Source organism: Rhodnius prolixus, unplaced genomic scaffold (assembly GCF_049639745.1).
Source record: "Rhodnius prolixus isolate KJV_2025 unplaced genomic scaffold, Rpr scaffold_1, whole genome shotgun sequence".
Lineage (NCBI taxonomy): Eukaryota > Metazoa > Arthropoda > Insecta > Hemiptera > Reduviidae > Rhodnius > Rhodnius prolixus.
The window spans coordinates 21781697-21798545 of NW_027411581.1; the positions used below are offsets into that span (position 1 = coordinate 21781697).

Consider the following 16849-nt stretch of genomic DNA (forward strand, 5'->3'; position numbering starts at 1 on the left):
GTGGTCAATTCTGTCTGCAAATTCTTAGCAAGTTGGCCGCAGAACTATCAATTAATAACATATTTATGAGGTTACAGCCAAAGAGAAATAATTACATTCATTCTACTGTTAGCAAATATGTTGTTTCTTTCCATCGTAAGATTTAATCAAAAATTTAGCACATTGATAGTTATAAAAACCATTTATTCAGCGTTAAATCATAAGTAGACTTATATTTAACAACTAATATAAATATGCACTTTGTGTGTGTTCTGTGAATTTATTGAACCGCCATAGTGTCACTACCGTATTACCGTTATAAAATCCTTTACCCTAGGAATTATAAATATTTTACTCAGTTTTACATCGTTTTTATGATACAAAACAATTTCACTTCAGTACGACGGCATCCACGTACATTCCTATCATTTTGTTTTGTCGACTGGTGTTTGGTTCGTAGATTTCATCTTTATCGCTAAGTTTGTCTGAAGATGTTATGTTTATGGGTTGACAAATGTGTAACTCGCTTCATACTTCACATATTTTGCTTAACATTTCACACATGTGTATTAGAAAACTTTACGTTAACTGTATTTTTATGTAAAATTATGATAGGAGAGAAAAGTCAATGACTACACCATAACAAATTCCTTTTCCTGTTCCTGGACGGCTAGACAAATATTTAGACTATTTAGAACATTACTATTCCACAGATGAATTCAGGAAAGTTACGGTTCGCTACCCATATTATATCAGGTGACCTTAAATGCATCTAAAATTAAAACAACAAAAAATCGGTTAACGACCAATACGAGACTCCATCGAATTTGAGTTGTTTTTATGGATTGAATAAATAAATTTTCTTCCAGAATAACCGCGCTGACTTTGTACTAGGAATTACTATTGCACATGTTTGTTACTTTTATGCACCTCTACAAAATAATTTCAAATTAATTTTGGCTGGTAGAGATTCTACGAGATCGATTTGAAGTTATTGAAAAATAAAATGTTCCATTCACTTCTCGGACATTTATCGCCTCCTCTGCCAAAATTTTAGATAAATTTGTCAATTTAGAAGGGACAAAATGCTTGTAAGTTAAGTAGTAGGGTAAACTGAAAGTATGAAGTTAATTTGTCAAGTTCGATGAATTAAACGTTTAAAGTATTGCTTAGTTTTTGATGCTTTTACGTTGGAAATATGACTTAACTCAGAACGTACAGTTAACCAAAATAAACATATAAACGTTCTAATATCCGAACGTTCAGTCCAACCAGAATGCAGATCGTTTTGATTAAGTTACGTTCACCATCTTGAATGAAGCATCAATTTGTAAAATTGGCAGTAAATTTGTCTGGATTGTAATAAATGGAATAGAAGAAAGTCGTTCTAGCAAACCGCACCAGATTTGAGAAAGTGAGGTAGTCCACAAAATATTTTGAAAATTAAGAATGAAAAAGACTTGTATTTGATGAAATATATTTAATCATTCAATGTTTTATAAAAGTTCTTCAATAGGAGGCCAAAGAAATTGCATTTTTAGACTTATTAATTAAAATTTTCCGTTAAATTAAATGCAGAAGTTCTGCAAAGTATTTATGATTTAATTTTCAATTCTGCAAGAAAATATATATAAGAGATAAAAAAGTTATGTTTGTGAGACTTGTTGCTAGCAGATAAGTCGAAAAGATCTGATGGTATTTCAACTTCTTTTACTTTTCTTTAGTTCTTTTTGCGCACCACCGGACAAGTGACCACTTGTCCAGTCAGGGGGAAAAACATTTGAATCAAGTTAAGGAGAATCCAGGGTCCGCCATTATCCCCTCTTTACAAAGAAAAAAAAACATTCTGGTGACCCGACTTGTACTCTTCGAAGGGCAGGACAGACAACAGTCTTCTTTATTACCAACAAATCTTTATTTCAACTACTACTTCTTTGATTTCTATCTAACAACAATAAGTTAAAAGAAATTTTAAAGATTTTTTTAATGGCATTAAATCAAAATTTTGGGTGGTTGGATTTCAGAATTAGCTGCATCTTATATTTAATTGTAAAAAGAGTCAGGAGAGTGAACCCTCTAGAAAGCAGCCCACATCATCCAAGAATGTTACGCATTATGAAATATCATTATGAATCTTACGCATCTTCCAAGGAAGTGGAACGGAGCTCCAACTTCCTGATTTTGGTAACAGTAACTGTAGCTTGCTCCATTCTTTGTAGATGCTTGCTTAAGAGGCATTGCTCTGTACCCTTAGGGCTACAAGTTCCCCTATCTCCACTTTCGTTTTACCACATGCCGTAAACATTTTCCAGCTAATTTTAAATTGGCAAGAAATGTAAGTATATGCCTTCTGGCGAAGACTCATTGAAGAGAGCAGAGTTCACAGCAGATCGCTACAATACCGGATGTTGTCCATATAATTTTCACATTTTACAGCTGTGATAGGATCTGGCATAATTGAAAGTAAAAGTAGGCTTGAAACGTACCTTCGATGCCGCTCCGAGTTGCACCGAACATTATGAATCTTACGCATCTTCCAAGGAAGTGGAACGGAGCTCCAACTTCCTGATTTTGGTAACAGTAACTGTAGCTTGCTCCATTCTTTGTAGATGCTTGCTTAAGAGGCATTGCTCTGTACCCTTAGGGCTACAAGTTCCCCTATCTCCACTTTCGTTTTACCACATGCCGTAAACATTTTCCAGCTAATTTTAAATTGGCAAGAAATGTAAGTATATGCCTTCTGGCGAAGACTCATTGAAGAGAGCAGAGTTCACAGCAGATCGCTACAATACCGGATGTTGTACATATAATTTTCACATTTTACAGCTGTGATAGGATCTGGCATAATTGAAAGTAAAAGTAGGCTTGAAACGTACCTTCGATGCCGCTCCGAGTTGCACCGAACATTATGAATCTTACGCATCTTCCAAGGAAGTGGAACGGAGCTCCAACTTCCTGATTTTGGTAACAGTAACTGTAGCTTGCTCCATTCTTTGTAGATGCTTGCTTAAGAGGCATTGCTCTGTACCCTTAGGGCTACAAGTTCCCCTATCTCCACTTTCGTTTTACCACATGCCGTAAAAAGTTCGGAGCAAAAAAATCCGCCAGATCCCCTCCTTGGCCAGCTTGTTACCTTGCTCCTCAGCCTCCACGTTACCTCAGCCTGCATACCAAAATCTGGCGTGAACACTATATGATTTTGTCATACCTCTATTCTCCAGGTACTGACTCTTATTTGCTATATCTTATCTGACATTTATTAAACTCTTATCTGCTATATACAGTTTTTAAAAAACGCCCATTACCCAAACCAATGTAACGTTCAATGGAAGCCTTAAAAATCGAATCATTAAGTAAAAGTAGTTACTCTATGTGTATAAGATGCTAACAGAAGATTCTAGTAGCCGCTTTTGAGAAAATGTATAATATGAGAACAGTTTGAGAAAACTCGAAATTGAAAACTACCATGATTACATTACCTTCTTAAAAGGGGGTATTTGGAGGAAGTTGGCGGTGTATAGGGTACTAGATCTGAACTCGCTCCCTCAGGATCCATACCCGTATATTTAAAATCCGATCTGATTTCTAAAAAGGGCTGAGTAGAATGTTATTAAACGTGAAAAGTAGAAGATTAATTAAATATGTCCAAGAACTACGTAAGATACACTCTATTTTACTGTCGTATTTATAAGTGCAGTTTACTTACATTTTCCAGCTAATTTTAAATTGGCAAGAAATGTAAGTATATGCCTTCTGGCGAAGACTCATTGAAGAGAGCAGAGTTCACAGCAGATCGCTACAATACCGGATGTTGTCCATATAATTTTCACGTTTTACAGCTGTGATAGGATCTGGCATAATACGTTGTCTCCTTTTTTGGGATTTACTGAAAGAAGGATAAACACTACTGTGTACATATAATTTTATTTTCAATTGCTGGATTCGTTGTTTCTATTTGATACGAATTATTCCTGAATAATTTATGTGTAATCTTGTACCTCTTCGTGGTTTCTTAATCATAATCTGTAACCTAAATATAATCTATTTGCTAAAAATATTTTGTTCTACAAATAAAACACAAGTTAACATTTGTCTTTTCAGATAATATTTACAGAAATAAATAAAAATAAAAGCTTCTACATTCCACATGTTATCCCAGGTTATGTGTTCTTATTTTAAATTCTTCTGTTATTCCTACATCGTCTGAGACTTGGCATTTTTGACAGAAATAGATCGGTAGAAAAAAGAATAAATAGCCTCTTTAATATAAGTCCATTTACTTTGGGTCACTTGATACAACGTGGTACTCTCTTAAATTTGTAAACTGTATTCCATTTCTTTAGTACACTTCATATTATTGATTGCTTCCATCATGAGACATAGTTCGTTTAATTTACAATCGTAATAAAATGGTAGTATATTCAAAATAATAAATAGAGATTTGAAAGATCCATATTTAAAGGCTTGTTTTCCATGAAATTCTTTTTATATTTCTGTGTATATATGTAGTTAAAAAAAAAGGAAAGTGGGAGAGTAAATAAATATAAAACTTGATGCCGACAATAATATTCATGAGACAGTGTTTACATTGAATACAATGGTTAATAAATTTCAAAGGAATACACAGCATCTTATCGCAAACAGACATATATACATATTATGTATATATATAGTTGAACACAATTTTAGAATGGTTTCCCTCATATATTTTACCTTTATTATTATTTGATCTTATTGATATTAAAAGTTGCTTGTATACAATTTTATTAAACGTTATAAATATTTTTGGGAATCACGCAATGAAGAAGCTTTTACAAATTCATGTAAATTTTAATTATACAAAAATAAGTCCAAAACATTAAATTATTTAAATATTATTAATTTAAATATCCCCTACATAGGTTTTTTAAATTTAATTTTCCTTGATATGTAAATATGTTCTCCTTTAATCTCATCTAATAGTAGTTGAGGTGTTATTAGGCACCAAGCTTGAAAGTACAATTCAACTTTATTTTTGAGAACTATCGCATTGATTGATTTCAATATTACAACTTAAGTTTCAAATCTTTCTTCTTGCTCGCTACACAAATCGTTTTTGCTGGAGATTGCAGTGTTCGTATGCATTTGAAGCTGTCCATAAGTGTTTAATAAGGTCATTTTTTCCGTTCATTTTCTCTTTGTATTTATTCGCCAAATGTTAAAAAGACAACGTTCATAAATTGTATTTGTTTTAATTGAATTTCGAAAGTCGGATGGCATCTTGAAGTTTTGATTTGAATAACTTCAAAGAATGATGTTTTTCAGATTGAAATACCTATAGTCATGGAAACAGGAAACACCTGGGGTAACAGGATCGAAGCAGAGCTTTGAGAGACCTCTGTCCTTTTTTTTTTTTTTGGAAAGATCTTGATATAGGTAGCAGTGAAACCTTAAAAATGGGTTTCGTCCGGTGAGGGCAGTGATGTCTGGAAGGAAAGAAAACTGCCGGGAGGCCGGCGAAGCACCTCCAAATTGTAAATTGCTAGTAAATTTTTTTCCTCCTTTTATTGATTTGCGACTGTGTAATACATTGAAGCAACCAGCAAATATGACGAAGGTGTAAATAAGTACAGCATAAATATGAAATAGAAAGAAAAATTGAATGAAGTCAAAAGTAAAGTAGAAACAAAACAAAATAAAATAAATAAGTAAATAAAATAAGGCACAGGAAGGACTTGAATGAAGGCCATCCAACGATGACCATCATAAGTCGGTTAAATTAAAATACCGAATGGATTGAATACGATGGATGTCTTGTTTGTCTCTCGACCAGGTGATCGCGAGGCAATCAGCGCCTCAGTCTGCGAGGAGGATTTGACGGGAGGTTAGTACAGGACAAGTTGCTGATTAAGGGATTATATAGTGTAGGTAAAGTTTGGAGTGGAATTTGATTATAGCGGGACTGGGCAAGGTCAGAAACAAATGGGATTCTCAGGCCGTGGTGGATGGTATGGTTGCTCACGTAGAAGGGTGTGTCCAGTGATGGTTCGAAGGATTTGTGACTGGAGGGTTTGGATTCTGTTTACTTTCGAACGCTTTGCTGTTTCGTACAGTTCAAGTCCGTAAGTCTAGATAGGAGCAAGAAGGGCTATGTTTAGTCGTTTCTTGTTTGTAAGAGTGAGCTTTGCCCATTTATCGAGTAGCCTCTTGAGTGTAGTAAATTTAAAAACAAAATAAAATTTGGTTGTCACGTCACTTTAGCGAATTTTATGACATAACCTCAATTGCTTTTCCCAATTGACTGGCGCTCTTGAGTCGCTATGGTTAGCCTTTCTTTGCCAGCCCTCTTAGAATCTAGAATCTCTAAATTTGACCTCTAAAGAAAACTGGTGATGTTGAAAACAAAGAGTTAAGGCAAAAATTTTTATGAGAAAAGGCGACGTCAATTTGTTCGATCAAATCTCTAGAATACTGCAGTTTGGTTTAGTAAATTTATTTTCCTAAATCCTTTGATTTATGAAAAGTAATCAGTGTCAAAAATGTTTAAAATTTTTGCAGCCAGCTATACTTATATTGTTTTATAATTTAAAAAAGTTAAGTATCTACTCGAAAACAAACCTGAGAACAAGTTCTGACCTATTTTTAGATATTTCGTCATGAATTTTTATGGAGGTGTCGTTTTGTGTTTACGGCTATAAACAAGTATAGCCACTCCAGTCTCTAATCACCGTAATCTATTTAGGAAAGTTATATTTCTATTTTGTACGCCACGACATTTTATCTATTTCTATTTTGTATTCAACATTTATCTATTTTTATTTTTGCCTCTTATTATGGAATTTGTACTATGAAACAGCAGAATTTATCATATTAATAAAAAATAATTTGTTTCCACCAAAAATTTTGAGGTGCCTTAATTATAATAAACACGTTACTTTTTGGCTTGACATAAAAAATGTGGCGAGAACACATTTCCGACTCTGACCGGAAGTCTAGATAGGAGCAAGTTGGGCTATATCTCATTTTATTTAAACTCGGTATTTTAAAAGATATTTAACTCTCATTAAACAATAAAACCTTATATTTATAAATTCAATTGAGGGTCCATCGAAAGAAGTCTACTCCATCGATCCGTATAGTTGTCTCAAAATAATAATCATTATTGTTCAAGCTCATTCCTACTCCTTTCTGTCCTCCAATGTATGCTAACCGCATCGCACGCATAGACCTCGGCAGTTGTCGTGCTTACGACAGTTCTCGGCTGCTCTTTGCTCTGTGCAGTCACCTCCCAGTATGTGTATGAGTATGTGAGTGAGTCTCTCTTCGTCGTTTACCGCAGTCTGTTCGTAACGTTTGTTCTCTGGCGCTCGTACGGAAGTGTTTTCCGTTTTCCGCTATTCTCGCTACACCGCACGTTCACCGCAACTGTACGAGTGCTCAGTTTACTACTCTTCCTGTTACACCGCAATTTCAAGTGTTATCCCGTGTTCACTTCCATTCGTTACACCGCATTTCACGGGTACGCAGTTTTCCGCTATTCTCGCTACACCGCATGTTCACCGCTATTCTCGCTACACCGCATTTCACGGGTACGCAGTTTTCCGCTATTCTCGCTACACCGCATGTTCACCGCTATTCTCGCTACACCGCATGTTCACCGCGATAAAGAATATCAATGCCTATTTGGCCTTCAATCAGCTCGCCTTTAGTCAAGAGGACATAATCTACGCTCACAAAGGTATCTGGGGCCGGGGGGTGGGGGAGTCGACTCTCTTTTCCCTTTGGGGTTTCCGTTTCCTTAGAGCTGTGTCACGCCAGTGTCCACATCTTGCAAGGTAAGCCTTATTATCTCATTCTATTTGTATAATTTCATTTGATTGCCCGCTTAACGAACTACACCCTACTCTATACAGTCCACTTACCGCGTTTGTTTGCAAAGATCAAACAATTATCTTTATAGAATAATTATTAATTCAAAAGATAAACTACGTGCGTTAACTGTAAATTTCAAGTTTAAGAGCAAAATCTTGAAAGCAATTTTCAAAAAATCTTAATGAAGTTAAAAATTCATCCAGTAAGGATTCTTTGTTTTATAATTTTGCCTGTGAAACGAATTTCTATTAATATTTTATTGGACTAGAAGATGCAATGAGATCTAAAAGTGAATAGAAATATACTTAAGAGGTGACGGTCGTTATAATTACATGAGCAGATAAAAGCACGAAGATGTCAGTCAACAGCAAAAGTTTTTGAACAATACTTTCAATAATTCTTAAAAAATACATGTTGCTGAGAATCCTTTAATAATTTCTCTTCCACAAAATGAAAATTTATCTTTTTGTTAAGCAGAGAATGTTTAGATATTTTTTTTTTTAATTGAGAAGATGAAGACTAAAATCTGAAGCTTTCTGTTGATTGTGATCACATAATCGAACTGCATACATCATCACACCATCATCGATATTCACTCAGATAGTACGAGGGGGTACCCAAAAATAACCGGAATTGCGTTGCCGCGCATGGAGCTTATGTAGTACGCATTTCTGCCGCTAGACGTGTATAGCGCAATTCCTTGCCAGTTCAGTCCTGCCTGTGTTGTCTGCCTGGCTTGTTCTGTTCATCTGCAGTGATTGTTTTTACCAGCGCTGTTTTGTTCTTTTTTCGTTTTTTATGATGGCAAGTTTAAGTGAACAACGTGCAGCTCTGAAATTTTGTTTCCTACTCGGCAAAAATGCTGCTGAAAGTGTTTTAATGTTGAAAACAGCTTACAAAGATGACGCTATGGGAAAAACTCAAGTATACGAGTGGTTTACTCGGTATAAAAATGGCGACATGTCGATTGATGACAAACCTCGTTCTGGACGTCCATCAACTGCCCGAATCGACGAAAATGTTGAAAAAATTCGAGAGCTGGTGTTCACAGACCGTCGACAGACAATTGATCAACTGTCAGAGAGTAGTGGGTTATCTTGGAGCTCGGTTCAGCGAATTTTAACGGAAGATTTGGGGATGAAAAGGGTTGCTGCCAAGTTTGTTCCTCGAGTTCTGACTGACAATCAAAAAGAACATCGAGTTGAAACATGTCGTGCTTTGAAACAACAGCTTGAAACTGATCCAGACTTTCTGTCAAAGGTCATTACTGGTGATAAGTCATGGTGCTATGGTTATGACCCAGAAACAAAGCAACAGTCGAGCCAATGGAAGACGTCATCTTCACCCCGACCAAAAAAATGTCGTCAATTCAAGTCAAACATCAAAACAATGCTGATTTGCTTTTTTGATGCCAAAGGCGTAGTCCATTCAGAGTTTGTCCCCCCAGGTCAGACCGTCAATCAAACCTTGTATTTGGAAGTTTTGAAAAGATTGCGCAATAGTGTTCGCCAAAAAAGACCCGATTTGTGGCAAACAGGAGACTGGTTCTTCCACCACGACAATGCACCTGCACACACAGCCATCTCTGTTACACAGTTTTTGGCTAAAAATGGCATGGTTCCGCTGCCCCACGCACCTTACTCGCCTGACCTGGCTCCGAGCGACTTTTTCTTATTTCCACGCATGAAAAAGGACATGAAAGGTCACCGATTTGACAACATTGAAGAGGTCAAGAAAAAAACGAAGAAGGATCTGTCAGCCATTTCTAAAGATGACTACAAAAAATGTTTCGAACAGTGGAAGCACCGGTGGGACAAATGTATTAGTTGTAATGGAGAGTATTTTGAAGGGGATAAGGTTGTTCTGTAAAAAATTTGTAAATAAATAGCTTTTAAAAAATAATTCCGGTTTTTTTTGGGTACCCCCTCGTATATGGTGGCAACAGGCAGATATTCTGTGAGTGAAAGTCAAATTTCTCTATTCCAAAAGCTGATTATTCAATCACTCAAGATGGATGAAAATACAAAATAGTGACGTGTTATATCACTGACACAAATATTCTGCGTTCTTCATCTTCTAACTGAAGAGGTCAATCGAATTAGTCATGTTATGACGTAGCAATGAAAAAAGTTAATTTAATTTTTAACTACTCTATTCAAAACTAAATTTTCACTTAAATTTCAGAACTGAAGATATCTTGGAATTCCCCGGAATATACGAGTATATTTGTCTGATTGGTTAAAGTAGATATTGTGTAAGATTACTGATATTCACTGTGGTTGACATCTTCGCGCTGTTATCTCCTTACAATCTCCATAGAGTGTAACTCTCTGTATAAAAGTAAATAAAAACTCCAAGAATCTTGAATAAAGACTACCAGATCTGTTTTTATGAAGACTTTTGTTACTTTCTTTTAGATTTTATAGCATGTTCTAGATGTACGACTAGTGTAGATTTATAGTCACACAGCTCAAATAATTTTAATCTGTCTATTTATGTGTGTGTATACTAAAATTAAAATGTTTATTTTTGCAAAGCTTGTTTTCTGAATAGTCGAGACAGTTTCGTCTGGTAATTCTTACAATGACCATCTTACATGGTGTAATGGTAGTAAACAGGTCTTTGACAGCAATGATAGTCACTGTAATGATTTAGTTTAACCTTTTATTATTCACATTTTATTACTCTTCTCCGTATTTTAAGTACTACACATACCCAATATTTGATAAAATATAACAAACATACAAAAATATACAAACACTTTTCGCACCTCATGCCGATATGTCGCAAAATCTAACTTTGATTACGTCGTATTCGCAAATATTCAACATCTATAATTATTTTTCAGACACAATGAAAAGTTTTGCCTTGAATTTTAATTGAATAATTTATACTTCTGCAATTTGGTTTTCAATTTGTTAAGGAATTTTGAGGAAATATTCTCTAATTTACTGACTTCATTCATGTTCAATTTTTTCTCTATTTAAAGAGATTGTAATTTTAATTCTTACGTGCGTTGTAACAATTTATTGTGTACTTTTATGCTTGGCTAGCTTTTTTGGTTTTCTGGTTTTCATTACTGCACTTCAAAAACTACCTGCATTTAAGGTGTAAATCTTCTTAAAGCTTTCAACATATTTTATTTTTTATATAACTTTATTTATAGCCCGTGCAATGTGTACGTCATGTTATAATGCCCTCACGATTGCGCGATGATTCCTTTAGTCTAGGACCCAACGCCAGAATCAGATGAGCGTTTTAAGAGGATCCAGCCTGTGCTGAACTCTCTGGTAAGAAATCGGAAGCTAGGAGTTAAGGGGGTAGCTTGCCCAAGTTGTTTTTAAGGAAATGGATGGAGGAACGTATAATGAATGGATGTACGTAGAAAGAACTTGTGCAACGGGAATGGATTGGGCCAGGTTATTGCCAGGAAGCGAGAATGGATTAGTTTGGTCATGAAGGCCTTTGTGGAGGAGGTGAATTACAGATATTAGAGAACGTTGACAACATGGCTTAAATTTGGAAGGATTGCCTTGAATAAATGTATAATACTCTTTTAAAATATCTATTACTCCTGTTAATGGCAATTTAACAAGAGACCAATTTCTGTTTCAAAGTAGAATACATGCTTTATTAAGGCTTCAATTTCATCAATAACTTCATCAAAGTTCTTTATAAAAGTAAAACTTGTAAATCTTATTCATTTGGGAAACTATTTAAAGAAAGGACAGTAGCCAAGTCGGATTTAACACGTGTTTATGTTGTCGAAAAATTAGATACTTAACCGGTACAAAATCTTGGTCAATTATTATTTTTTAAATATGTATTTAAACCAAAAAATAGAATCTACATTTAGTTGGGAAATGGAACAGGATATTATTATGATTTATTCATCTGTATAATATATAACACTTTATGCTGGAATGATGTATTATTGAAGTGGCATTAAATTAAGGTACCCGTGAACGAAGAATACTTTGTTAATTTATGCGATACAAACAGTGCTGACAGTCACCTTATATTTCCAAAAAAAACGACATTAGATTACTGCGTGTTTGGTACATTTTTATACTTTATCGCTCCAGTGCTGTTGTGGTGGAGGAACCACTAATCAAAAAGAGCGAACTAATATTAGTGTATAGAATGGAGAGATCCGTTGCCCTGGTAGCCTCTTTCTTCCATCTCTTCTGCATCATCTTGGTTGGCTCCTCTCCGTACACTCACTGTACACAAGGAAACCCAGTTCCGCCACCTGTATTTACCATCAGCTTAATGTCCGCCTCTTTCACAAGAATGTTTACCTATTTTGCGACCTGGTACTCCGGCTAACTCTTTATGACCAACTTTTGCGATTATAGTTTTTTTAATTCCTCGCAAGTATAATATCCGTATTGATGACCTCGGAGGCAGAAAAAAACCTAATCACTTTTCATTTACAATATATTTTCACTAAACCATCCTAACTAATCATGGTAGTTTACAACTTTCATTTGGAACATTTTTTTCAGAACAATTATGAGCATTTTCGGGGGAGAAAAAGTTGAGTATATTTCCGTTTAAAATGCCTTCTGTATCGTGTAAATCGTGGAATAGATAATCAAATAAAAATGCTTATATTAATTCTTATTCGACTATTAGAGAAACCAGAAAATGTCGATACTCTCAAATGTCAATAATATATTTTGGGAATTGAATTAATGCAAGTTGATTAGTTTGAAGAGAAGTTCAATCTGAAAATCAACAAAACGAATCACGTGCCAGCTGTCGGGAGACATCATTAATGTTTACAAAACATCATTGATGTTTACAGGAACCTTACCAGATGGTTGAATGTTTATTGGTTATCAGGATTGATTTCATATTCTCCCATTTGTCTTAATTTATTTGCCTTAATTTACTCTTGTTATTGATATTTGTATAATTTGAAGTTTTTAAACAATTGGCTTTTTTATTTAATTAATTTCAAAATGCATCGTGATTATTAGATAATTATTGTTGCAATCAATAACTACCAGAACTTTCTTGACTAGATATTATTAATAAAAAGTATTGTAACGTCAAATGAAAGCAAAAAAAGCGGAGTTAAACCAGTGTATGCTTCACAATTCTAACTAACGACTGAAAGTAACTGAACTTCGTTTGGTGATAGGACATATATCGTATTTAGCTGAAGTAGCATTTAGAGGCAAGCGAACCCTGCAATTCCTCCAGCAAAAAGTAATAATTCTTTTAAACTTTAAATAAAAGTGTTAGGCTCAAAAAAATAATTAGAAGAAGATGTAAAGAAGAAAAACCGGAAAGTAACAGCAGAAGTAATCTAGGAATGTGCAAGAGAAAGTTCTCAGGAAGATCTTTGTATTCAAAATGGTACATGGAGATCGGAACAACCGGAATAAATGAACCTATAGGATCTCTGTGGCGATATGAATGTTGAGGGCAAAAGTCTAAAGTTGTGTGGAGAGCCTAGAATAAGAGGAAGATGAGTGACTTCTCTGAGATAAACCAGGAGGGACGTGAGTTTAGGATAGAGCTTTTTACGTGGGCTGGATAATCTGTAGGAGAACTCTCCAAGATGGCTGTAAGAAGACAGAGGTTGTTAGCGAACAACAGAGCTGAATACCTGGGAGGTCTATATTGAAGGGTAGTGCCTATATAAAATAAAAGTCGATTGAGTAATTCCTCAATACGAATTCATATAGTTCCCGGGTTGGAATACAGTTACAATCCATTAGATTTTCTCTTTCTATTAGCGCCGATGATGGACAGTGTTGTCTGTAACGAGAGAACACTATTCAGAGGCGAATAGTGCGCTGGGAAAAGCACCGGGCGCCAATGACCATAGATGTGACGCGCTTTAAATTAAAAAGAAAGGTAAAATAACGCATTAATAAATAAATAATAATTAATTGATTAAAACCTAGCACAAGCAGTTAAATTTTTGATTTGATTGGAGAAACATCAAAAGACAAATTTAATTTACATTCATTAGTGACTTCCATTATTTATTTTGTACCTTAAATGGTAGAAATAGACAAAGGGCATAGGCCTTTAGCACAATTTTGAGAGTTAAACCTTATTTATAAACAAGCCTTATCTATATATTATGCATTTATAGCAGCGTTGGTTTGTGTAAGCACTAGTGTGAGCCAGAAAAAGCTTTACATTCAATATTTGCGTGTTACACGCCACAGCTTGAAACATAATCCTACAAATTGCTAATATTTGTAAATATATTTATATATATATATATATATATATATATATATATATATATATTGGCACCTAAAATTAGACTAACAATCTTTTTGTTTATATTTGCAGACCTCCAGTTCCCGATTGATGTAAGTGGCGTACAAAAGGATCATCCGTTTCTTGACACGGATAGTCTACAGTCTCTGTTCAGGAGATTGCACGCTCTCAACCGCTGTGCCAATATGAAACTTGAGGCTCCAACTAAACAATCGGTGAGAATTTATTTTTCGTCTTATAATATTTTTTAAGTTTATTATCCATCTTGCCAGAGCTAGTGTTCCTCAGGGCAGTGTCCTAGGTCCTCTTCTTTACTCCTTATATACAGCACGTTCACCTCAATATCCAAATACCATTCTTTCCACTTTTGTCGGCGATACTGCTTTTTTATATCTCCTCATTCAGATCCTTTTATCGCTACACGAACTCTTCAAACGCACATCAACCACTAACGTTACGAAATCAAAATATATAGTATTTACTCTAAGACAGGAAAATCCTACCTCCCATCATCTTGAACCAAACTCCTATACTAACTGTGGACAAAGTACGCTACCTTGGACTGTACCTAGACAAACGGTTGACATGGAATCCCCATACTAGACTGAAAAGGCAAGAACTAACCAACTCTACAAACTTCTACAAAACAAAAGATTCTTGTTGTTACTGCGACCTGTTTGGTCATACGGCATTGAAGTATGGGGATCGACTAAACGTTCCAATTCTTTACTCATTCAGACTTTACAATCAAAAATACTACGAAAACTATTTAACGCTCCATTCTATATTTCTAACCTGACCATTCATAATGACCTCAAAATCCCTTTCATTAACGACCTTACTAAAACTCGTTTCTTTCATTCCTCTACAGCAGCTCATCCTAATCCTTTAATTGAACACTTATCTTCTTCCGCATTACCAGGTAATCCTCCAAGGAGATTGAAGAGAAGATGGCCCCGCGATCTACTCTCCTCATAAGAGCAGTATAGTGCATCTATTCGCGTTAATGGAGTGTCGCCATTGGGTGCCTTCTCCTATCTTCATTCATGACATTATATTATATCACATTTGCTTGTTGCAACAACCGTTGCAGGCGCATATTTCAATGAGCGATTAAAAAAAAAAAAAGAAAAAAGTTTTTAGATAAAATTATTTTAGATAAAAAATATTTAAAAAAATAAATAAATAAAAAATCTTAAGGCTAAATAAGAGGGGAGACTTGGGAAATTTACATAAACAAAAACATTGACAACTTCTCTGTAACATTGCGGCTGGATGTTGAGCTGCAGGAAGAGGAACAGATTTTGACAATGATAAATCGCTGCCATTGCAACTGCCTACTTTCTCCAAGTTTAAGGTCTCTGCATACTCAATTTTCGCATTCGAGGTTTTCTGTTTCTTTATTTGCTATTATTGATTGATTTTATTTGAATATTATAATTTATTTCCTGTTTTAGTTTAACTAATTTTTTATTTTTATTATTATTTTCATTGTACTTACTAAATGGCATTGAAAATTTAGGAAAAATTGATTTTTATACGTTCTAGTATATAAAAAAAAAAAAAAATGTAATCCTATGAAAGAGGCAAGGTTTTTGTACACAGAGAATTCACCAAATTGCACTCACTAATCTTTAACGCATTTTAGTTAAGTTACCGCTAAATTGACCAAGGATCAAGTATGAAGATTTACGTCGAGCGTTAGAATATTTTATATAGTAACCAGTGGTTGACTGTCCAAGTTTAACAGGACTGTCGAATGCTAGCTTGTCTAAATGTAGTCATTCTTTCTCCTTATTTCTGACTCCGTCTTCATGTATTTACCCTTTTTGGCTTTTAATAATTTTAGAGAAATGCACTGTTAAGCCTCTTCATGGAAAGAAAGAAACGTTATTATTTATCTACAGCATTTGCAATGCACTAATTAACAGAATACATCGAACCTCGGCTTACTGATTGAACCTGATGTTACTTTTACTGCACACTTCAATGAAACAGGATTAACTGCAAAGCCAGCAAACCTCTAATTTCAATTCCATTTTTTAAAAAAAGATGAATGTTTTTTAGTTCGTTTCCGTGTTCTTCTTTAGTCTTTCTATTATCGCACCCTTATCAGCCAAACAGTTTTATAGACTGATTTTCTATTATGATCTGGAGAGAATATCGCAGACAATATTCTAATTTTCCCTACAAAGATTTTCCTGGACACCCTTGGTCTATTCTCAGTATAATTTGAGTTAATATTCACTTATAACCATATTTTTTAATAATATGGATTAAATTCTTTCAATAGACTTTATCAAAAAACTACCAATTTGGCTGTTTAATTATTTTTATTAAATTAAGTTGTAAAAAGTTTTTAGAAATTATGCGGTCCTTGGGACTTCATTTTTAAAGCATTAAAAAGTTCTTTGCTTTAAAAAAGGACTTTAAACTGAAATTCCAGCCAATTCATGAGTGGTTTAAAACCGAAATGACCGGAGATGGAGTCTTGATCTTAAATAAATTATACTAAAGATCTAAACCAGAATGGTCCAAAATGTCTTAAAAAGTTAAAAATAAAAAGTATTAGTTTAGGGAAAAACAACTCTAGATTGTTGAATATTTAAATTGCAGGTAAGCCAAACTAGGCACCAATCTTAGCATATTAGAGGAATATTGCAATGTAACCAATCATTTAGTAACCTCCCTTCCATTTAATACATATTTAGGTGGAGAACCAGCACACCTTCTGACGGAGGACAGAACCGGGCGGTATGCGAGAGGTCGC

At 34.7% G+C, this 16849-nt stretch overlaps 1 protein-coding gene across 3 annotated transcripts in view; it reads left to right on the plus strand.

Annotated features, from left to right (window-relative positions):
- The window catches only part of cv-c (RhoGTPase activating protein), a 512238-nt gene that overhangs the window by 456641 nt on the left and 38748 nt on the right, over positions 1-16849 (plus strand). For all 3 annotated transcript variants that reach the window (XM_074134447.1, XM_074134439.1, XM_074134458.1), the window contains one exon: positions 14152-14294. In XM_074134447.1, coding sequence (XP_073990548.1) covers positions 14152-14294 — 143 coding nt within the window. The remainder of the gene's footprint in view (positions 1-14151; positions 14295-16849) is intronic.